Below are 22,764 nucleotides of genomic sequence, written 5' to 3'. Positions count from 1 at the left end.
GAATAGTCGGTATCTATCTAGTCCGTAGTCATCTGACCATTCCATCTTATCTATCAATCTAGTTCTTACGGAGTATGACTATGCCAAGAGAATGCCCAGGTTCCAGAGTTCAACAGCATGAGCCAGGAATGAAGGATTCGATAGTTTGTTGTCGGTCTTGGTGGTCCGGGAGGATGGCGGATGGAGGATGGAGGATGGAGGACTTGTAATAATATGTAATTTATGTACGACGGAGACGGTGCTGCTTCTCTCCGCTTGCATTATTGACGATTAGATACATAGATAGACCAGGAGGTTAGAACTTATAGTTACAGAGTAGTTGTTTGTGGATGGGTTGGTGGGTAAATAGACGCAGAGTACAGTAGTCTAGTCAACGCTTATTTCCATTAGTTTGAATAGAACGTCTCGTGATGTTGTCCCTTACAGAGCTCGTTTTCTAGCTACTGTAACTGAATCATTATTCTGGGTGAGGATATCAGAGCTACTCCGTAGACTATTCTGAGTTCTAGAGAGACGGTGAAGAGATACATCAAGAAGAATGACGGGGGTAATAATAATGGCATATAATCAGTTAGTCACTATCTATCTACGGAGTACAGGGAGATTCCATCAGTTCGTGGATGGTGGTTTCTCTCAATAATGGATGGGTAGCACATGTGAAATAATATGTTGCTGTGATATATCTATCCATCCACCATCAATAATATGGAAATCCGAAACAACCACCTCACCAACACTGGAATATTCCCCGCGAACAAATACCCATTCTAAGCATCCAAACACATATGCAGGGCTCTGATGCAGGACAGGATTAGTATTAGGATTGTTCTGGGCCTCCACTTGCTGTACTGTCGAATGTGATTCGTGAGACGACGTTGTTTGCGACCACATGCAGTCATTGCAGTGATGCGGTAGGCTGTAGTTCTTCCTCACGCTGGTTGAGACGACCTACATCATTGTTAAAAGCATCATATATTTTCACACACTCCCTGGGGGTGGAGCATATATAGCTCATTATATCCACAAGACATCATAATCCTTGGTGGTTCCCGAGTCATTATTATTTCATTATCATCTTGTTATTCTCAAGCACGGTGTGGTATAGTCTAGTAGACAACTGGATCATTGACATCTCAAGGACCATCTTCGGTATTGGCCACCGCCACAGGCTCCACGACCTGCCTTCTGGGTATTACCATTGAAGATTGATAAAAAAAAAAAAAAAAAGGGACGTCGCAGAGAACTAATCATGGCTTTCTCCAACAGACTCTTCCGACATCTCATCTCATCCCTGGAACGCAACGGGGGCGTGGCGGACAAATCAGAGTCTCTTTGCTACGCACGCTGAAGAGTGAAGAATCGCCGTTGTTGCTGCTTCACTTGTATCTCACTCGTTGTTTTCGTGGGCCTCCATTCTTTTCGCCTCATCTATCTATCAATCATCAAGTCATATTGATCCATCCCACCCCGTCGTCATACGTCGTTGGATGGAGAAAAACGACCCAAGTGCGTATCGTTCCCCAGATGACCCACCGAGCGAATCTTCTCTTCCTTAGAATCTTCCTTGATGCTTTGATCGCATTCCCTCTAACTTATCTCCCTCTACACTAAAAGGAAAAGGTACGGACCACGGAGTACACTACTCTGTATAGTTCCTTTCTCCAGAATGCCCCTGAAACTTCAGTTCGTCTCTTTCAATTTCACCGTAACCCTTCGCTTCTTCGACTCTTCCTGGTTAAGCTTCAGCACGTGCTGACTACTGGCACTTTTTTTTGACGTTATAGTTCTTCTCTTTTTTTTTTTTTTTCTGTCCTCTTCGTTGCCTGCGGACTCCTCATACTTCCCCTATCACCCACCTACCCTCACCTCGACTCAAGAGATTTTTCTAGAGCGAGGGAAGTTTTTGGGTCTAGCGCCTCTACGGAATATCCCTCGGTTCTTTATTCAGATTGACAAATGGAGCTATTGTTCTCGAAGCCGAATTCTCTTTTCCTTTCATCTCTCAAAGCTCGCTCTTTCATTTGATTTCCGTTATCCTGCAGCTATCATTACTCGCCCTCCATCATCCTAGTCTGCTTTTCCTGACGCAATCTCTCGAAAGACCAGCAGACGGAGACTTGACAATTAAACCTGAGGAGAACAATAGGATTCTTTCTCGCGGAGACTGCGACCAGGAGTCATTCATCATGAAGTTTGGGCGCAATTTGTCGCGAAATGTCGTTCCCGAATGGAGTTCTTCCTACATCAGATACAAGGCTCTTAAGAAGCTTATCAAGTCCGCGGCAGAGGAAGTGAAGGCTGGCCATGAGGCGGATCTTGCTAGTGAGTTTCCTCATTCTTGGAATCTAATGCGCCGTGGAGCGTGTTCTCTGACTTTGTGACTTGGCGCAGACTTCTTCTACTCCCTCGATCGAAATCTCGAGGATGTCGATTACTTCTACAACAAGAAATATGCGGATTTCTCCCGGCGGCTGAAGTTGCTGGAAGAACACTCCTTAGACAAACCCCAACAGCTGGACTCGGAAGATGTAGAGGACCTACTGGCCGCATTGCTTGAATTGCGCGGTCAACTACGCAAGCTGCAATGGTACGGCGAAGTGAACCGCCGAGGTTTCGTCAAAATCACCAAGAAACTGGACAAGAAAGTGGGCGTGAAAGCACAGCAAACCTACTTGGAGACCAAGGTCGATCTGTCGCCTTTCGCCACGAATGCTCGAGTGATCGAGTCGTTGAAGACGATCAACGACTGGCTTTCCATGCTTGGAGAGCCAAAGGCTTTGGATGATGCCAGTTCCACCCACTCCTCCCTTTCCCTAAAGAAGGGCCCCTCCCGCCAGCATCTCAATCTTCCTCCAAGTATGCTCAGTGAAGTGGATGAAGCCTTGCGCAAGGATGACACACACGTGCTCCTTGAATTACTGGAGACGCTGAAGGCTGCAGCGGACGATATCGGAGACGCAATCTATCCAAAAGTCCTGAAGAGCCTTCTACAGCGGTCCATCCACTATCGCTCGAGGGCTTGCATTTCCACCCTTCTTCCCCGGATTGGCTCTCTGGATGAGGATGATGATATCAACAAGCGGAACTGCCTTCACCGGCTGGTGATTTCGATAGGACGGGCACAGTCTTCCACTGACTCCGAACCAAGTGCCTCTATGGTGCTTGATTTCCCACTGGAGACTTCTCATTACATCACACCTGCAGCGGCTCCTACTATACAGCCTCCTCGTTCAGTGGTGAAAGAGGCGGATCAGCCCCAGCGTCTGGACAGGTCCGATCCTTCTGTTACGCTCCTGCAGTACATTCTGGATCAACTCCAGCCCCAGCAGCGTGAGGCGCTACTCGCGAAAGATCTTTCAGGGCGCACTCCCCTTCATTATGCTGCTCAGTATGGATTCAAAGTTGTCTGTGAGGTTATAATCGAACATTTGCAGGCTTGGAATATTTTCGATGTCCGTGAAGGAATTGATGCGCCGCAGTGGCAGGACAACGACGGCTGGGCCCCTTTGCACCTGAGTGTAGTCGGTGGCCATCCGCTGACAACGAGAACACTGTTGGAAGCCGAAAATTGGCAGGGTGTTTCCCAAGAGAAAGCCGCGATCCGCAAGCAGGTGTCTAAATCCAGCGCGGTTCTAGCCTTGGCCACCAAGGCCAATTTTGTGGATATTGTCCAACTCCTTGTTGATGCCGGAGTCGATATCAACTACCAGGATGATCAGGGTGAAACCGCCTTGCACGTCGCGGCTCGATTCGGGCATGATGCGTGCGCAAAAATTCTTCTGGAAGGTAGTGATGACCAGAAGGCAGACACTGAGCTTGCTGAGCACACCTATTCCTGGACGCCGCTGTTCATTGCGTGCGTGGACGGCGCACTGGGTGTTGTTGACTTGCTCATCGAAGCCAACGCCGATCTTGAGAGGTTGGATTCTTCTGGCTGGAGCGCCAAGGAGCATGCTGCTTTGAGAGGCCACCTTGACATTGCGCGACGTCTGGCAGAGGTGACCCCCGAACCGGAAGTGACAGAGCCGGAACCTGCCACCACCGTCTCGACGCTGTCTTCGAATCAGTCGTCACCTCCTTCACAATCGTCCCTTGCCGAGAGGAAGTCCAATATCAGTCCCAGTGGGGGTCCTCGGTCGCGCCTGCCTGACCCTATCAAGACCTTCGGACATCGGTACCTTACCGATCAGTCCATGATTCTAGTGAGCCTCGGCACCATGGACATGCGGAAGCATATGGATGCCGTGAACTTGGACCGTATTCCTATGGTCAACGCCCATTCTACCCAGTTAGATACCGCCCTGTCCATTGTTGTCACAGCCAGCGGAGCCCAAGGGGAACCCGAGATCATTGATCTTCCCGTCCAGGAAAGCATCTGTACGGAGCCAATTGTTTTCCATTCAGCAGACCCAGCAAATGTCCGACTCTTGTTCGATCTTGTCCCGACATATGCTGGCACAAAAGATCAGATCATAGGTCGTGGCGTTGCTTTGCTTTCGAGCGTCAAGCCAACCATTGGTTCCCACCGTATGAACCTCAAGGGAGACTCGACGGTCCCAATCGTTGCAGCTAATACCCTGGAAGTCATTGGTTCCGTGACGTTCAATTTTCTTATCGTTACTCCCTTCAAGCACCCGAATATGTCCATCACGGGCAACCAGACCTACTACAAAAGTATGAGCTCAACCATGGTCATTGGTCACCGCGGCCTCGGGAAGAACTTTGCTGGTCGCAGGTCTTTGCAGTTAGGAGAAAACACTGTGCAGTCGTTCATTGCGGCTGCCAATCTCGGAGCATCATACGTCGAGTTCGACGTGCAATTGACTAAAGACCATGTTCCCGTCATCTACCACGACTTCCTTGTCAGTGAGACGGGAATTGACGCTCCTGTGCATACTCTGACTCTGGAGCAATTCCTCCAGCTGGGCGACAGCCGCAAGTCTCGTCAATCTATCCCCCCTAGTCATAACAACGAAAAAACAGCTGGCAATGTCGCAAGCAATCTCGCATTGCGTCAGCGATCAATGTCGGTTGGTGGCTCGGAGTTTGACCCCTCAGAATTGAATGAGCGGATCAAACACACTCGGGATTTCAAGAAGAAGGGCTTCAAAGGGAACACTCGCGGGAATCACATTCAGGCCCCATTTGCGACACTAGAGGAGCTGTTCAAGAAACTGCCCCGATCGGTTGGTTTCAATATGGAGTTGAGTGAGTTTTTGTAACCCCCCCAAGAACAGCCGCCAGACGATCTGACCTCGGATCGCCAGAATATCCGATGCTCTTTGAGAGTGAGGAGGAGGAGATGGATACTTTCGCGGTTGAGCTGAATTCCTTTGTGGACACGGTCCTGCGCATGGCCTACGAGCACGGCCAGGGCCGCAACATGATTTTTTCCAGCTTCAACCCTGACATCTGTCTCCTGCTCGCCTTCAAGCAACCTTCTATCCCGGTGCTCTTCTTATCCGACTCTGGCGCTTCCCCGGTGAGTGACATTCGCGCCAGTAGCCTGCAGGAGGCTATTCGATTCGCCTCCCGCTGGAGCTTGCTGGGCGTTGTCTCTCAGGCTGAGCCATTGGTGTTATGCCCTCGCCTTGTCCGGGTTGTGAAGGAGTCAGGTCTTGTCTGCGTATCCTACGGAACTTTGAACAACGAGCCCGTGAATGTCAAGGTACGTATTTCTTGATGATTCAACTACCAGCCATAATTTTTACTCACTCTCAACTTACAGCGCCAAGTGGCCGAGGGAATCGATGCAGTCATTGTTGACTCTGTCCTTGCAATCCGTAAGGGGCTGACCGAGCATCAAGCGAGAGGCGAGACGCCAGACACCTCTACACAGCCAAGCCCTCTAGCGGAACCCAATCGAGAGGCCCTCAAGGAATCAATCCACATACCTGTTCTCGATCAAACTGTGGAGAAGGACAACCATCTTCATATGAGGCCAGAGGCAGGACTTGATTCGAGTTCTGCATGACTCTTAAATCATTGAAGTCAATTCTCATCCGCATGTGTATATCCATGCTGTGGTGGCCATCTCGAACACTCGCTTGTGCGTATTTGAAGCGATATCCATATCTGGAATTTTCAACAGCCAGATCATGCAACATGCATTTCTTGCTTTGTTTTCATTAATATAGGGAGAGAATATCTTTAGCATCTTAATATGTTGATGCCATAATCGCAACCTGTTCGCGCTTGCAGCGTTTAGAATTAGCCTTATACCATGTTTTGGGTCAACCTCAACTCACTTAAAATGGGCAACAATAACTTTCACAAACGTGATTCTATACCGTAGTAGCATATCTAGACTATCGGCCTATGCCTGATGGATGAGCTGAAAGGCGGTCAAGTCCACTCCAACAGCATCATCTCACGTGAGTGGCATTTCTATCAAGACGGACATTTACTTTCTGGTGACGGCAGCTGGTGGGATGAATTAAACGACCTATCCCAAACCCGAGGTCCTTATTCTTGCATAGCTGCCCAGGAGACAACAGGTAGAAGCTCCAGTTGTCTCTACCCGTCATTTCAGACGTCGAACCTCCAGGCTGGACTGAACCGAAGCTTTTTCAAGACCGAACGGAGCTCTCAACATATCCGAAAGTAGCCATTGTCACCTCTTCTTTGCATTTCAGTATGCGTTGATGGACGAGATTGCAGTTAGATTCGATCCTCATTCACTTCCTTGCCTTATACCCGACATACCAGCCTCGAGCAACCCTCCCGAACAATGAACGCCGTGGATGCGACAGAGCACTACGAAACAAGTGCCAACGGTAAGGACACCACCGGCAAGAGACCAAAGAAAACAAAAACACCAAAGCTATACATACGATTGTCCTCGCTTCGCTCGGCACCCAGCTAACAAACTCTTGTTCTCCCACCAGACCGCGCCCCCTCCCTCCTTACCATCGTCCTCGACACAAACCCACACGCCTGGGCCCTCCTCGAGCCCTCCCTCCCGCTTTCCACCGCAATCGCCAACATCCTCGTCTTCATCAACGCCCACCTCGCCTGCAACTACGCCAACGAGGTCGCCGTTGTCGCCTCGCACACGCACAAGGCTACCTGGCTGTACCCCTGCGAGACTCAACACCCGCGCACCACCACCGCATCCGCACCCGCATCCGCAGACAATGACGGCGACGTCGCCATGGACGACAGCTCCGGCTCCTCTGGCGCAGCCGACGCCCACGTGAACAAGTACCGCCCCTTCCGCATCGTCGAGGAGCAAGTCTCGCGCAACCTGCGGCGCCTCCTGGGCGCGACGACGGCCACAGACGTGCAGGCGTCCACGACGACCATGATGGCGGGCGCGCTGACCCTCGCGCTGAGCCACATCAACCGGCGCTCGCTTGCGTGGGCGGAGGCGCACGGCGGTGCCGCGGCGACGGGATCGGCAGGCGCGGCAGAGGGAGCACCGGGCGGTGGTGGGCGGGCGGACGGCGAGGGCGGCGGCGCGGAGGGCCTGCAGTCGCGGATCCTGATTATCTCCGTGAGCAGCTCGACGGACTCGGCGCACCAGTACATCCCGATCATGAACGCCATCTTTGCTTGTCAGCGGCTTCATGTCCCCATCGACGTGTGCAAGCTGAGCGGGGATGCGGTCTTCCTGCAGCAGGCGTCCGATGCCACCAAGGGTGTCTACATGTCGCTTGCGGAGCCTCGTGGTCTGCTGCAGTACCTGATGATGGCGTTCCTGCCTGACCAGCGGTCTCGGAGGCATCTGGTGTTGCCAACGCGGGTGGATGTGGACTTCCGCGCCGCCTGCTTCTGTCATCGCCGCGTCGTGGATATTGGCTTTGTCTGTTCCATCTGCTTGAGCATCTTCTGCGAGCCTCCCGAGAACGGGGGCTGTCTCACGTGTGGTACCCACCTCGAAACGGGCGATTACGGCGCCAGGCCAGCGGTTGTCGCCCGCAAGAAAAAGAAGAAGAAGATCCGGGCCAATGGCGCATCAGGAACGGCGACTCCGACGTCTACACCTACACCTGGCCCTTGATCACTCCACAGAGGGAAGATCTTTTTGCCATGGAACAGAACCGATGCTACGGGTTTGAATCAATACAGACTGTATAGACTCAAGCATCCCATCAAAGATCAGACTCGGCACCAGATTCCGTTATCACGACCCTTCAAGCTCGAAATAATGACCTAACGAGGCGATTTTCATTTCCCACTAGATATCCTATGCTCAACACATACGAATAGCTGCGATGATAAGTTGACAGAAAAAGACGCCAAAGTTCATCTATGGTGATCATATTCCAATCTGCAAGAACCGTCGCAAAGAGAACATGTTGAACATAGACGCGCGCTATTATCAGATATGAGGCTCAAACTGTGTGTGTCCTAGGAATGACAACAAAGGGAAAGTCGAAGCTAAAGCAGAGCCGGCGAGACTTCCAAAAAGATTGGATGCACCCTCAGGTAGCCAGCCCCACTGTTTTCTTTCACAAGCTGGAGCACCACAAAATATCTCCTTGTCAAACCCTGAGGTTGTACAAATACGAGAACTCGCTGTCTTTGGGTCGCCTCTTACCCGTAACCACCAGGGCGTGCATAGCTATAAACCAGGTTTAGTATGACTTGATTGTTCTTCACTTGACCTGCAGCTGCTAGGCCAAGGGAATTTTGATTTGTACATACCTCATTTTTTAGCCACACAGGCGCGGCCGCCCTGCGCGATCGTCTCATTTCCCCTGTTGCGCGACATCACGGACAGTGGCTTCTCGTCTTCGCTACTCATGGAAGCGAGTGCCTAAAAGACGTGGATTTAGCATACAGGCGTGGCAAAATAGTACTACTATACTCACAAATGAATCTGAATTATGGCCGAAGTAGAAGAAAATCCCGTCAATTGTCCTCTTCACAGCTAGGATCCCGATAGCGCCTCCACAAGGACTAGCTTTCACACCCGGGTGGCCTTGAGCAACATTGTCAGCAATTTGTCCCTCAGGATTGCGAAGGAAGGTCAGAAAAAGAAGCCAGGATCCTTACCCATAAACTCAGTGTCTATCATTGCTTTCATCGCCTCGTCTTCGGAAACTTTTTCGAACTCGCCGTCTCTACGCCTTCTTTGGGAGTAGTAGACCCGCAAAGCCGATGTCTGCGCAGCCATGGTCGTAGTTATATGCTCTCCTGTGCCGGATGTGACAGACGCTACAGAAGTCTGCTCGGGGTCATTGGGATCGGTGGGAATCACATAGGTGCCAATGCCCACCAACGCAGCAGGCCCGACTCGACCACGATGTTTTGCGCCAATGCCACCCGAAGAAGAACCAGCTGCAATATTACCGTTGGAGTCTACAGCTATAGCGCCAACGGTATCGGTAATCAGGTCCTCATCTCTGGCAGCAGGCGTGGTCTCCGGTATCTGAGTAGCTGGTTCCGTAGCGAAGGCTCCAGGAGCTGAGCCAGTGTTCAGAGTTGCAGATCCGGTTCTGGGGTGCTCATCTGCTACTTCCGAGGAAGTTCCCGAGAAGCGAAGGTCATGATCCCGGGGTGTGATTATACGCTTTTCTGTACAAGGTGCACCATCCCCGTAGGTATCCCCATCCGGGTTTGCTTCATGATGTTGTCTCTTCAGATTGTTAGGGGCACTTGTACCTTGCCTACCTGCAACGGACTCGGTAGGAGGAGCCATCAAGTCGCCACTAGCAGAGAGAGCCCCATTGTCGTGTAGCCGAGGGGTAGGGGAGTTGATCGGAATACCCGAATGACGAGATACCATTGGTCGACGAACGAAAGGCGACCTGAATTCCCTAAAATTGAGCCGAGCTTGCTCCTGGCTTTTCCCCTTCAGCTCAGCAGATCTCAAGTCATCCAGCCAGCGATGCCATCTTTCCTTAGATTCGCGGCTTATCAAGGCATCTGGTGGAAGTACCACCAGTCCTTGCTCAAAAGCAAAATCCGTGGCCCCGTCACCGACGAGAAAATTCGGAGGCACTCTGTGACAGGTCAATGGTCGCGATGAGGCTTCTAGAATCACCCGCGCCAAAGAGATTGGGTTTTTGACCTCTGTGATTGAACATCAAGATCAGTATTGCGCATTTTCATGTAGAGAGATCACTGCAAAAGCACGGCCTAAATGGTCGAAAGAGAGTGAACAAAAGCAGACATAGAGGGACCTACGAGCCACTGCTCCAGCTGCACCACTTCTTCCAAGGTGATCTACAATCGTAGCATCACACTCAACGTTGCCGTCAATAGTTAAATTGCTTCCGTATCCAGCATTGGTCAATTCGGAATCCTCCATCACCAAGATGGCCATCTCGACAGCATTTAGAGCTGATCCGCCGTTCTTCAAGATGCCCATGGCAGCTTTGCAAGCACTATTGAGGGTTAGAGATGGGGCAGATATTCGATGAAGAGCGAAGATAGCAAATGTGTTGTAGAATCGCATTGGAGAACTCACTTTTCACAGACACGCAGGTGAACCTTTTCGTTGCCAGGACTGTGATAACCCGCTCCAACATGGACGAAAATTGCAGAGATGCCTCCGCCTGTTGGTTGATCGCTCATCCTAGAACACAGTCCCTTCAGAAAGGGTGGAGGATATATGAGACTTGACGTTGCACTCAGCTGTTATGACTGTGGTCTGAGGTTAAAGCGAACGCGAGGCAGTGGCAAAGTTGTCATTCCCTATATTCGAGAGGCGAGTATCACGCAACGAAGGACCCCAGGCTACCGGGTTTTATCAAGCACAAATGGTGGTGTTCAGGCCGCTTGTGTTTCGCTCTGTCTGGCCTTTTGATCTTCAGTCGAAGAGTTGAATAGGATGGATCAACCTAATAGGGAGATAGCAATAGTAAAAATAGCGCCTTTTCTTGCTCAGCTGAATGACTGAAGGGCAGGTATATGAGGGAGAAGTCAAGTCGATGGGATAATGCTAGGACAAACGAACTCAAAATGCGACAAGACAACATGAGGTAGAGGCACAAAGCCAGAGACTAAAAGAGTAGGAGACAGGAGTAGTTGATAGGATAAAGGATAGACAGGAGAATGAGAGCGTGGACAGACAAGAGGAGGCAGCGAATCATCCATCGATCAAAGCTGAAGATGAAGATGAAGTCTTGTGCTGGGAGATGTAGCTTCCATTTCTGAAAGGTCTCAGAAGGATCAGTGGCAGTGATGTCTTATGCTGCCTTGGTGCCTGAGCACACTACAAGAGATCGCACTATAGGGAGTGAATAAGTTATGATACATAATTGGGGAGGACTTTTCTAAGAGACATTTTAACCTAATCCAGAATATCTGAGGGTATTCCATGCACATACATATAGAAATCTAGTGTGGCACATGATATGGCTTGGCAACTATGTAATCCTGCTTGATCTCCATACATCGATACCTAGTAGTTAACTAGTGTACCTTACTCCGTACTTACAAGTGTTGCTGCCCGCCGCCTTCACCTTCACCTCCCCCTCATCCTCCTCTGCCACTGTTTCCAGAGGCTCAACAATACTGTCTTATTTGATTGATCTGTTGATCATTGCACCTCTTTTTTCATTGTTCTTCCCTCTCATTTGACTCCGAGTTTACGCTTTGAGCATCTATCATCGCAATTCGTTAATAGGGGCCCACCTCCATCCAACATGGCGTCCCAAACCCCGGCCGTTGTCATGGACAAGTACATTGAAACCCCCCGCCGGTTATTATGGATTGCGGCTGACTGTGGTTCTTCTTTTGCGTAGCGGTACCGGATACTCGAAGCTTGGTGAGTGTGAAGTGATGTTGTTGCTTTCTGCAGTCGTGCGACCAAGCACTAGGCTGACACCATTGTAGGATTCGCCGGGAACGACTCTCCCTCCTTCGTCTTTCCTACTGCAATTGCCAGCAAGGGCGGTGCCGGAAGTGCTGGAGGTCCATCGAGTGGCCGACCCCCAGTTGCCAACAAGCCGTCGTTTCTTGCCGGAGGCGCTGGGTCAAGTTCCAACTTGTCTGCAAAGCGCGGGACCGAGGACCTTGATTTCTTTATTGGCGATGAGGCTCTGGCCGCGGCCAGTGGGCCTGGGTACGGTATAAATTATCCGATCAGACATGGACAGATTGAAAACTGGGATGCTATGGAACGCTTTTGGTCCAATTCGATCTTCAAATACCTGCGCGTCGAGCCCGAAGATCACTACTTTCTGCTCACTGAACCGGTACGTGAACGACATGTTGTTGCAGCGCATAACAAGGCTATCGATATGGTGACTAACTGAAATGTGACTTGGGATAGCCTCTGAACCCTCCGGAAAACCGTGAGAATACTGCGGAGATTATGTTCGAGTCCTTCAATTGTGCCGGTCTTTACATTGCTGTCCAGGCCGTGCTTGCGCTTGCAGCCTCGTGGACATCCTCCAAAGTTACAGATCGGTCTCTCACAGGAACAGTCGTCGATTCTGGTGACGGTGTCACCCATGTCATTCCCGTCGCCGAAGGCTACGTCATCGGATCTTCCATTAAGAGTATTCCCATCGCCGGTCGAGACATCACCTATTTCGTACAGAGTTTGCTGCGTGACCGAGGCGAGCCGGACAGCAGCCTGAAGACAGCGGAACGGGTCAAGGAGGAGTACTGCTACGTTTGTCCCGACATTGTCAAGGAGTTTGCCCGTTATGACCGCGAGCCCGACCGGTTCCTGAAGCATACCGTAACTTCCCCGAACGGCCGCAGCGTGAGCATCGACGTTGGATACGAGCGCTTCCTCGCCCCGGAGATCTTCTTCAACCCCGAAATCTACTCTTCTGACTTCCTGACTCCCTTGCCGGTTGTCGTCGACGGTGTCATCCAGTCCTCCCCCATCGACGTCCGGAGAGGTCTCTACAAGAACATTGTTTTGTCCGGTGGATCAACCCTCTACAAAGACTTTGGCCGTCGTCTACAGCGCGATATTCGACACCTGGTAGACGCCCGCATTCGCGCCTCGGAAGCCCGTAGCGGCGGTGCAAAGAGTGGTGGTCTGGATGTGGCTGTGGTGACGCACAAGAGACAGAGACACGGCCCGTGGTTCGGAGGCAGTCTGCTGGGACAGACACCAGAGTTCCGAAGCTACTGCCATACCAAGGCGGAGTACGATGAGATTGGTCCCAGCATTGTCCGCAGGTTCGCCCTGCTCGGTGGTCCGGGAAGTACGTAAGGCGGATTGGGAACTAGCTTAACACTGCCCGATACTGTATCTGCTAGCCATTGTGTCTATCGATGTCCATAGTTCCTCTTCTGGTCCGACAATTTAGAACCTTTCACTTCTGACACCGCTGCATCCTAAAGCTTCAGACGCTGGAAATTATTCTCTAGTGATACTATACTAAAGATACACTTTTCACTACTTGACCATCCAATCATATACACAGAAACAGGATGCATTAGAATGGACCTACAGCACAAATGACCCTGTATCCAGAGCGCCAACGCCAATCCAAAAATGTAAACACGAAGACATCAGACGCCGCAAAGTTCCCGTTTTTATTATGAGAGAATACGCAAATTTCAAGACGCCGAGGCGGGCACCTTATTAAGAATCGCTACACCCTCCACATGTCCGGTCTGCGGGAAGAAGTCGAATCCGCGGATACTCTCAATCTCATATCTGCAGTTTGCATCGCCCTGGACCATAACGGCAACATCGCGCGCCTGTGTATGCACGTTGCAGCTCACATAGACGACGCGGCGGGGACCATAGCTCAGCAGCTGGCGGAGGAAGTCATCGCTGCATCCTTTGCGTGGCGGGTCGATCACGAGGAGAGTTTGTTCAGGAGGGTACGGGACATCCTTGAAGAGAACGGCGGCATCTGCCGCGGCGAACCCAGTGTTGGGGAGGGCGTTGGCACGGGCGTTCTCGCGGGCGGATATGATGGAGTCGCCGGCCACGTCGACACCCAGACTCGATTTGAAGAGAGGCGAGAGGGTGATAGTGAAGAGACCGGAGCCGGAGTAGGCGTCGAGAAGATATTTGATTGGCTTGGCGTCCTTTTCGTTGTCTTTGGGGAGCGCGAGTTGGCGGATGTAGTCTGTGAAGCCGGAGAGGATGGAGTTGTTGTTCTGAAAGAAAGCTCCCGCCTTGTTGGTGAAGATGTAGTCGTCAATGTATTCGACCGAGGTGGCGTTATTGTCAGTCACACATCGTTTCTCTTCGATGTACTTGTCATGCTCAATTCGGATAACATCCCCGGACTCTGCTGGGCTTTCATCCTCGCCTTCCTTCTGGACAATGCCGGCATCTGTCTCGGCCGAGCCATCCTTGGGAATCCGTTTGGTCGATTCCCGCATAAGAAGCGTAGCACCTTTCGTGATGTATTTGTGAATGTTCTCGGCGACTCTCTTCCTCTCAGTCTTGAGCCCTCGGCGAACAATATCCGTGCCCAGCGGACAGTCCTCAATGTCCAGATCCAGGCGTCGATTTTTTAATGTGAAGCCGATAGGTGGCACCTCAATGGGAGTTCCCTCTGGTATCGTCTTCTTCTTCCCCCTTCCCGCTCCTCCAACGGCCGCGAAGTGTGGCGTCAGCTTTGTCCGGTATCCGTATTGTAAGGGCGACGCGAAAGTGTCGTCGACCGCGGGGATTAGCTCTGGAATGAGGCCAGAGAAGTTGGCGTACGCCTTCTCGACGATGCGTTTCTTGTGCGCTAGCTGGTCCTCGTACGACATCATCTGCAACTGGCATCCCGAGCATTTGCCGAAGTACTTGCACCCAATTGCAGCATCGTTCCTCTGAGGCCCGGGCTCAAGGACTTTGATAAAGTCCGTCAGACTGTGCGATAGTGGTTCATGGTGCCGGACAACCTTGACCAGCACTTTATCTCCTGGTACGCTGAAGGGAACAACGTAGACATGGTCCTTGTTCTCTGAAAGTGCGAGACCATCACCTGTGGAGGACAGCTCAGATACTGTTACTTCGAATTCTGTGAAGAGCTCTGGCAGAACAGGCGGGGCGGGGGAAGCATCGGTCTCAGTCTGAGGCTTGTTCTTCAGCAATAGCTGGTCGATATCAGTTTGGAGCACTTCGTCAAAGCCAGAGTTCTTAGACCGATCGGCTCTGCCCTTCTTGCGCCGTTTCTGGTCGGCCTGGGGTTTTCTGGGAGAATTCTGCATCTTGTTTATAGGTCCTGTCGCATTACGGAGTTGCGAAAGTCGAGTGTAGCTGTCGCGAGAGTGCGCGAAGCGACGAGTCTGGGTAAGAAAGGACTTGTTTTCGAGAACTACCGAAGAAAGCGACCTCAAAGAAAACATATAGATAGTGTAATGAAAAGGATTGAAGGGAAAAGTCGCACGAAATCGGACTGTTCTAGGGGGGGAAATAATTTGGGATCGAATAATATTTGAAGCCAAAAGGCGGAAGAAAAAGAAAGTCAGCGAAAAGGGCGGACGCGGATTGGTCCATCGCTCTCCGCTGAGAATTTCACCGTCCCCGTTGACCGTTGATGGTTCCTGTCCTCTCCATCTTAACCATCCCAACTTCCCCCTCCAGTCACGACCTCCCCTTCGTCTCACCCAAGCTCTTGCAAGGCCCTTGCTCGCCGGAGAGCTACAATCTGCCACAATGAGTGTCGCTCGACCGGCCAGATGTCTGTTCTGCAGCTTCTCGCGGACTGCCTCCGCAGTCCCTCGCGTGCCTCGTCGCCAATTCCACCCTTCTCCGATGCAGCTCGCCAACCGGAAGCCGAAATTTCCCAATGTTAAGGCCGACAATCTCAGATCTCTGGACGATATTGCTCGGAACGTGAAGCCCGATGACTTTAAGCCCTACACGGAAGAAGAAAAGGCGCGGCTGCAGGAAGAGTACACGCCGGAGCAGATTGCCGCGATCGAGGCAGGTGAAGCGGCCATCGACCCCAAAGACCTAGCAGAGCAGTTTGCCATCCGTCGGGATCCGATGAAACTGAACTACCTCGATGATTTCTCGACCATCGAACCCGGAGTCGACAAGCACGTCAAGGCTCCCGAATCCAATTCCGACTACAACGCCCAGCTGAAGAGCGACGACGACCTCGCGGAGGACTTTGGGAACTTTTTGGCACAACTTCCGAAGGATCCTACTGCGGCCGACTGGGTACGGTTCGCCGAGACACTGCGGATGACCAAGGGCAAGGAAGAGAACGAGTTGAACCCCCACAGCGTACTGGTGCCCGATCTGCTTGCCCCTGGCGAGTCTATCAGTGGAGAGCGAAAGCAAATCAACTTCTTCAAGGACGCCGAGGTGAAGGGCAAGGAATCAGAAGAGATCACGGAAGCGCTGAAGCGACTCCTCCTGGCGACCGGTTATGATCAAAAGGAGGTCATGGATTTGAAGGCCAAGTGCCTCGTCTCGCACTCGGTTGTCAACCAGACGCGTCTGGGTAAGGTCCGTCGGCAGTATTGCTTGTCTGTTGCTGGTAACGGAAATGGCTTGCTGGGAATCGGCGAAGCCAAATCCGAAGAGGCCGGTGATGCCGTGCTTCAGTCCAAGTACAGAGCCATCAGAAATATGCAGCCTATTCCGCGATATGAGAACAGAACTATCTTTGGAGACGTTGAGGGCAAGGTGGGAGCCGTGGAGTTGAAGCTGATGACACGTCCACCTGGTAAGCATTCAGATACTTTGCTCCTCGGACGAAGGGGAATCATGATCGCTGACAATTGGTGCTCTAGGTTTTGGCCTCCGGTGCCAACATTTGATCTTCGAGATCTGCCGTGCATGCGGTATCCACGATCTGGCTGCCCGCGTGACCCGCTCGAGAAACCCTATGAACACGGTCAAGGCCGTTTACGAGGCTCTGATGAGCCAGCGCAACCCAGAAGACATCGCTCGTGCCCGGAGCAAGAAGCTGGTCGATGTGCGCAAAGTCTACTACTCTGGAAGAGCGTAGGCCTCTCATCTTCCGTCCTTTGTTTGAATGCGCCATCGCCTTCCTTGACAGCTGTTTCTTCAATCCTGCTATTACCGGGGTTTCCAGGACATTCCGACCTGTCTTATCATGCGTAGAGTCGACTGTATGATTATGGACACAGTTTGAGCGGCATTGTTCCCCAATGCCTGCGGTGCGTTACGGCGGTGTATATAATCGTTCTGGATTTCGAGTTCTTTTTCCCTCTCCCTGTCTTCTTATCATGTACTTGTATTAAGCCATTGTCACTGTCACTGTCACAATATGAAAACCAGTCTATTCAAGAACGAAGCCATCCGCGCCAGCCCAACCCATCCATCAGTTTTGAATCTCGTAAAAAGACAACCCGCCAGAATGCAAAAGAAGAAAAAAAAAAGGCAAAATGGTATAACACAGCCCTCGACACAACACACCCCACCAACCCAACAAACCAGCCTACATATATCGCCCCGTAAAACTCATATCCCCTTCATACCCACCCCCAAACCCCCGCTGCTGCTCCTCCAAGCGCCGTTCCTCCTCCTCTTCCGCCTGCTGCTGTTGCTGCTGCTCACTCTCATTGAAGATCTGCTGCTGCAGAACAATGCTATACACACTCGCCTTGAGCAGAGTACACACGGTCGCCGTCTTTCGCTCTAGGAGACGCAGGCCATCGAGTGTTAGTGAGGTTGGATTACCCGCGAGGTCGGCGAGTTTGTCGGACAGCTGCAGCGCGGCGGGCTGTTAGCTAGGGCGTAGGAATGTCAGGGGCCCATGGGGCTGTACCTTGTTGACGTTGCCGAGGAGCCGGGTGTATTCCTCTAGGACTTCTTGTTCCAGATCGGAGACGAGGGGGGTTGAGGCGCGGAGGAGGGAGTTGGAGGCGGGTTCGCGGTCGTGGTCGCGTTCTGCGGTGGCTACGGGGTCTTCGTCGAAGGAGGACATGGTGGTTGTGTGATGGCTTTGTGAGAAGGTGAAGAGATGTTTTATCCAGGCGATATTTGGTTTAGTTCATGGTTATTGTTTTGTATTCGGGTGGAGTGAAGGGGAGTTGCTGTTTATTTGTTTTATCGGTTTGAACGGAGATAAAGGTTGTCGACACCTAAGGTATCCGACTACTCCATACTCCGCAATCGTATGGAGATTTGCTGATCGGTCTACTTCATACACATTGCCTCGGCTGACATTGCCCTACGGAAATGACCAGGTATTGGAATAGAGAGACCATAATATAAATTGAATGACGACTAGTCTACACGGACATTTGTCCCCGTCCAAAGGTTCTAAGAAGTCATGAATGCTATTATCCCATGTAGTGACCGATTGGGCACTCCAGGCATGTCCCGAGGCTAGCCTGCTCCTCGAATGGACATTTGTAACATGCGCTTTTGCGTAAGCATAAAACGAACAGATTCGTAAACGGAGCGCATGACGAACATATCAAACTCGAGGACTCATACACTCGAGGTTAACCTCCGATGACGGACTGCGATAAACTGGCCCGCAAGTATAACCGAAAACACAAACGCCGTCTTTGCAATAGTGACAGTTGTAGCAGATAAAGGAAAGAGGGGGAAAAAAAGGTATGATGCCGTGGTAGGATCGAGGCGAAAGCGGCAAACCGAAAAAAAAGGATCGAACAGCCCCGAAAGCCCGACAAAATGTCCGTAACCACCCTGATAGGAGTAGAAGAATGTAAGTCAATCAACAAGCTCTAAGCACGCCGAACTCCAAATTACAGCCGCAATAGAATATCAACTTTCGAACACTGATCATTCATGCATCGTGAAGGTCTGCGATGAGCCGCTCAAAATTTCGTGGTATCGCGCAAAGCAGGTGAGAGGAGAAAACAATAATCCAGCTCATGAGTTAGTCAATTAGAAGTCTCCATCGTGGTGGAGTGTGACGCTGTTGAACTCTTCGAAAGGATCGGTCAATTCTCCATTAGGTGTGGCAAGGCCGGATTCTAATGGAACCCCCTTGGCCTTTGAAGTCCTGCCAATATCGACGCTTGCACTCTCTTTCACATTGCGGAAGTTCAATGTTTCAGTGCCGCGACTCTGATGTGGGATCATAGGCGGTTTCATATGGCGAATGAGTGCCCATTGCGTCTGCCGGAAGAAAGGATGAGTCTTCACATCCGAAGCCCCAGCTCGAGCACCGAGACGCTTGGTCTCATCTTTGATTAACAGCTTGCGAATCAGAGACTTGCATAGACTATGAGTCGATTGGTTAGGCATCTATAATCACTATAAGTGCTGGAGAAAGGGCTCACTTCGAAATCTGTTGCACCCCCGCATGTTCCGGGAATTGCACTTCATCTCTCAAGATGTTTCCAAATGTCGCATTCCTGTTCTTGCCCTTGAAGGGTGTAGTTCCGTAGAGCATCTCGTATATCAAGATACCCAAAGTCCACCAATCGACAGCACTGGTATGTCCACAGCCCTGGATGACCTCCGGAGCGATGTACTCCTCGGTGCCGACGAAAGAGTTGGTTCTAAAATCGGCAATACAGGATTTGGTGTCAATGGTGGGAAACGAAGTCGCGGAATTGCCGCTGCGTGCTGGAATCATGGTAGGGGCACCGCCGGGTCCAGACTGCTTGGACAGGTCGAAATCCGACAACATGATGTGACCAGACTGATGAAGAAGGATGTCTGTAGGAAGACCTGTTAGCCAACGAGCCCATCACGGAGACCAATGGATTTCCATGGATCACACACTTTCTGGTTTGAGATCACGATAGATGAAACCCATCAGATGAAGGTATTCCAGAGCAGCAGTTACTTCCGCCGCATAGAATCGAGCCGCGTCTTCGGAAATGCATTTCCCCGGGCGCGTTTGAAGCGCTAAAAAGCATGTTTCTTAGCGGTAGAACAAAGAAGAGTTGGGGCACATCGCACGTACCTCGGAAGAATTCACCACCACTGCAATATTCCATGCATAGGTAGAGATAGTCCTCAGATTGAAATGAATGATAAAGGGTCACGATAAACGGGTGATTGCTGGTGGCAAGAATCTCCTGCTCGGCCAACGCTCGTTTGATTTTATTTCGCTTAATCATTTCCTTCTTGCTCAAGACTAATGAGGTACTGTTAGTACATCCGGCATCGCTGTCCCTCGTCCCGCAAACCATGGGTATTTAAGATGACAACAGATGAACTCACCCTTCATAGCATAAAGGCGGCTTGACTTCTTCTCCCGTACAAGGTAAACCTTGCCCACATCACCCTTGCCAATCAATTTGATCTTGTCGAAGCTACTGGGGCCCACCTCCACGTTGCGAACCTTGATCGAGTTCGAGCTATAAGTCCTGCGAAAGGCTACTGAATTGCGAATCTGGCCAGGGCTCGGAATCTTACTTCCAGGGCCCAGATTGGGCACAGCAAGTGTGTCGGCGTCCTGCGCTTCAGATTCCACTAGACCGATGAGAGATTGTGTGGCGTCAGATTGTTCGAGCAAAGGCTCCTTTCCAAGTTCGGCCGTCTGAGGACGCCCGTCGGATTGGCCCTGGGCGAAAAGCCCCTGCGCATTCGGGGCTGACGCAACCCGACGAAGTTTGCGCGCCAATTCCTCCTTGTTGGCCGTGGTTGCTTGTTCCGCGGCGGAGACCCCATCCACTTGCAGTTCGGGGGTGCCTGGAGGAGAGGATGGCACGGATACGTCATTGCGATGCTGCAGGGAAGGCTGTCCCTGATGAACAAAATATGGATTGGCCGTAGCAGTCGGGGAGACGCCCTCATCGAGCGGGTTTCCTTCACTTGCGACTGTGGTCGAGCGATTGCGACCGATGGTGGGCAGAAAGCGAGATTGTCTAAACGTCGACTTCGATTCCGATTTGAGACCGCTAGACAACAGACTGGCGTCTCTGTCTCGATCACTGCCGGAGTGATGGCTAGTATGAGACGAATTGCTGCTCGAACTGTTGATGCGGAAGAAATTCTTAATGCGTGTCGGGAGATGGCTCGATTCATGATTGTGTTTCTTCGAGGCTAGAGACAAACTGGGAAAGTTTCCACGTTTCTCATTCGTCACCGAGGACGGGCTTGAAGCGAAAAGCTGCGTCATGCTGGAGGTAGAATTCTAGATGCCACCCAGCGGTCACTCTGCTCTCGAGTCCAAGACAGTCGGATGAACGAAGCCGATTAAAGAAGGGGGAAAAAACGGACGCAGCGTTGGGAATTTCAGGTGATGGCGGCACAGATTGACGAAGGGGGCGGCGCAGTGGGTAGAACGGCCAGGGACGGGACTAGAAATCGCGGGGAGAACGTTGGCGGTACAGCGGTGTTGGTTGGTTGATTAGAGAGATACGCCCAGGAGAGAGTCACTTCAAAGGGACGTACACCCTGGGAGAATGGAGACGGAGAGGACAGTACGCATGGACGGAACAAGATGACAGAGATGCTGAAGCGATAGATATGACTAATTTACAAACGAGAGACGAAGATATCCCCCGAAGAAGAGGATGGGGGAAGGAGAAGAGAGAGAGAGAGAGAGAGAGAGAAGAGAGGAAGGGTGAGAGGAAGAGAGAAGTGGAAGTTGAAGTGGAAGTGGAGACGTGGAGGGAAAGTTGGAAATGGATTTCGGGGCTTAGTCAACTGGCACAGTGACAATGGGGTTTATCTTCCACCTACAGAGTAGAGAGTAGTAAGTAGATACTACTCCGTACTGCCGAGGGAAAAGGAAAAGTAGTAGATGTCGTCTAATTCAACTGACTCACTTGCTTTTTAAGACTCTTCAAGCCTACAAAAGCCCTCACTAACCACTAACTAATCTGCCTGGGGGCTTCCAGAATTTCCTCCCTAACTGCGGCAATCCATCTCTCTCTCGCCACTGGAGATTCGCTGACATACCAATCAGACAACCCAATGGACTCGCCTCAGTCCATGGATATCGATATCCAGACTACGAATCCACCAAACTTTCAGCCTGCCATGGGTGAGCTATGATGGACAGGTACACATCTCGTCAGATTGGCCATAGATGATGTCGCTTGTTGCCTGCCGCCTCAAGCCCGCCATCCAACAGGCGTTTCATGATGCTGATGACGCGGATTCCTGCTGGAATTCCTCTATTTCTATTATCTATTTCCTGGACGAGGATCTCTCGCAGATGAAATGAGGAAAACCCAGATCAATCTAGGTATTGAAAGTACAGACCGTATCCCCTTGCTAAATCTACGACGGCGTTCATCGGCGCAGGAGGAAGGACGGTCCAGACCGACGGATCAACTTTGCGGCCCTTGAAGCAACCTCTAAGACGCAAGGTGCACTGGTGCCACTGGTAAGTAAGCTAGAGGACTCTCGTGCTAGGAAAACGGAATTCGCGTTCCAGCGATGGTGATGAAATACTTGAAGAGTAGTACCTGTGGTCTTGTCACCACCATGAGTACATGAAGAATGAACCCACACAGTATCTCCATCTTCTGAAGGCCTAACAAATATTCAAAACACTAACAAGGCAAGCCACAAAGCCAAGGCACAAAAGACAACTTACTGTAGCATACTGATAGACTGTTCCAAACCCTAGCATCCTTCATCATGCTAGCCTAACAAGCTCAAGCAAGCAAAAGGAGACCACTGTAAATTATACAGAATCAGTTATACATCACTCCAATACCGGCAACACCCGGCTCCTTGCCTGAGCCTTGACTGAAGCCCTTTCCATCGCTGTCTTTCCCTGGGTTCTCTCCGCCCATGGAAAGGTCTCGAGTACAACAAAGAAAAGTCGAGTTGACTTCTTAGTTCGATACCTGGATGTCACTTGTGTCTTCCTCCTTGCATTTTTCACAGGCTGCAATGATGCAACCCCTTTTGATGCGAATGGTACCCGCAGCGTCGTCAATGCCCTCCCCCTACTTCGAGTGTTGGGCTAGAATCCGCCATCTGTCGTCAACTTGGCCAACCACGCTCAAAAGGGGTCTATGCACGAGGGT

The 22,764-nt window shown here is 51.2% G+C and overlaps 8 protein-coding genes across 8 annotated transcripts, besides 3 other annotated features; 4 read left to right on the top strand and 4 right to left on the bottom strand.

The window, feature by feature from the left end:
- Window positions 1–169: 169 nt before the first annotated feature.
- Window positions 170–202: a microsatellite.
- A 1,984-nt stretch (window positions 203–2,186) lies between these two features.
- Window positions 2,187–5,974, top strand: ACLA_014660 (glycerophosphocholine phosphodiesterase; the record flags this gene model as incomplete). Its single annotated transcript, XM_001274454.1, has 4 exons — window positions 2,187–2,322; window positions 2,392–5,208; window positions 5,268–5,668; window positions 5,729–5,974. The coding sequence occupies 4 exons, from the start codon at window positions 2,187–2,189 to the stop codon at window positions 5,972–5,974; spliced, it is 3,600 nt and encodes a 1,199-aa protein (XP_001274455.1).
- Window positions 5,975–6,730: 756 nt separating this feature from the next.
- ACLA_014650 (TFIIH/NER complex subunit TFB4) lies at window positions 6,731–8,002 on the top strand (the record flags this gene model as incomplete). Its single annotated transcript, XM_001274453.1, has 2 exons — window positions 6,731–6,776; window positions 6,888–8,002. 2 exons carry the CDS (start codon window positions 6,731–6,733, stop codon window positions 8,000–8,002), a joined length of 1,161 nt encoding a protein of 386 aa, XP_001274454.1.
- Window positions 7,363–7,460: a microsatellite.
- A 648-nt stretch (window positions 8,003–8,650) lies between the features above and the next one.
- On the bottom strand, window positions 8,651–10,524 carry ACLA_014640 (threonine aspartase 1; the record flags this gene model as incomplete). The annotated part of the gene is made up of 5 exons (XM_001274452.1): window positions 8,651–8,761; window positions 8,817–8,926; window positions 9,001–10,020; window positions 10,135–10,334; window positions 10,418–10,524. The coding sequence occupies 5 exons, from the start codon at window positions 10,522–10,524 to the stop codon at window positions 8,651–8,653; spliced, it is 1,548 nt and encodes a 515-aa protein (XP_001274453.1).
- A 1,073-nt stretch (window positions 10,525–11,597) lies between these two features.
- Window positions 11,598–13,126, top strand: ACLA_014630 (actin-related protein 3; the record flags this gene model as incomplete). The annotated part of the gene is made up of 4 exons (XM_001274451.1): window positions 11,598–11,632; window positions 11,697–11,719; window positions 11,788–12,149; window positions 12,227–13,126. The coding sequence occupies 4 exons, from the start codon at window positions 11,598–11,600 to the stop codon at window positions 13,124–13,126; spliced, it is 1,320 nt and encodes a 439-aa protein (XP_001274452.1).
- Window positions 13,127–13,476: 350 nt separating this feature from the next.
- ACLA_014620 (tRNA (uracil(54)-C(5))-methyltransferase) lies at window positions 13,477–15,216 on the bottom strand (the record flags this gene model as incomplete). Its single annotated transcript, XM_001274450.1, has 1 exon — window positions 13,477–15,216. The coding sequence occupies one exon, from the start codon at window positions 15,214–15,216 to the stop codon at window positions 13,477–13,479; it is 1,740 nt and encodes a 579-aa protein (XP_001274451.1).
- A 310-nt stretch (window positions 15,217–15,526) lies between these two features.
- Window positions 15,527–16,832, top strand: ACLA_014610 (mitochondrial 37S ribosomal protein uS5m; the record flags this gene model as incomplete). Its single annotated transcript, XM_001274449.1, has 2 exons — window positions 15,527–16,547; window positions 16,615–16,832. The coding sequence occupies 2 exons, from the start codon at window positions 15,527–15,529 to the stop codon at window positions 16,830–16,832; spliced, it is 1,239 nt and encodes a 412-aa protein (XP_001274450.1).
- A 453-nt stretch (window positions 16,833–17,285) lies between these two features.
- ACLA_014600 (DASH complex subunit DAD3 family protein) lies at window positions 17,286–17,774 on the bottom strand (the record flags this gene model as incomplete). Its single annotated transcript, XM_001274448.1, has 2 exons — window positions 17,286–17,570; window positions 17,616–17,774. The coding sequence occupies 2 exons, from the start codon at window positions 17,772–17,774 to the stop codon at window positions 17,286–17,288; spliced, it is 444 nt and encodes a 147-aa protein (XP_001274449.1).
- Window positions 17,775–18,706: 932 nt separating this feature from the next.
- ACLA_014590 (putative serine/threonine protein kinase (Nrc-2)) lies at window positions 18,707–20,897 on the bottom strand (the record flags this gene model as incomplete). Its single annotated transcript, XM_001274447.1, has 5 exons — window positions 18,707–19,046; window positions 19,105–19,486; window positions 19,553–19,678; window positions 19,737–19,910; window positions 19,997–20,897. The coding sequence occupies 5 exons, from the start codon at window positions 20,895–20,897 to the stop codon at window positions 18,707–18,709; spliced, it is 1,923 nt and encodes a 640-aa protein (XP_001274448.1).
- A 408-nt stretch (window positions 20,898–21,305) lies between these two features.
- Window positions 21,306–21,339: a microsatellite.
- Between the last annotated feature and the right edge of the window lie 1,425 nt (window positions 21,340–22,764).

This window comes from Aspergillus clavatus, genomic scaffold, assembly GCF_000002715.2.
Source record: "Aspergillus clavatus NRRL 1 1099423829795 genomic scaffold, whole genome shotgun sequence".
Classification (NCBI taxonomy): Eukaryota; Fungi; Ascomycota; class Eurotiomycetes; order Eurotiales; family Aspergillaceae; genus Aspergillus; species Aspergillus clavatus.
Note: the sequence above shows the minus strand (reverse complement) of the source record. Positions and strands in the feature narration are given on the sequence as shown.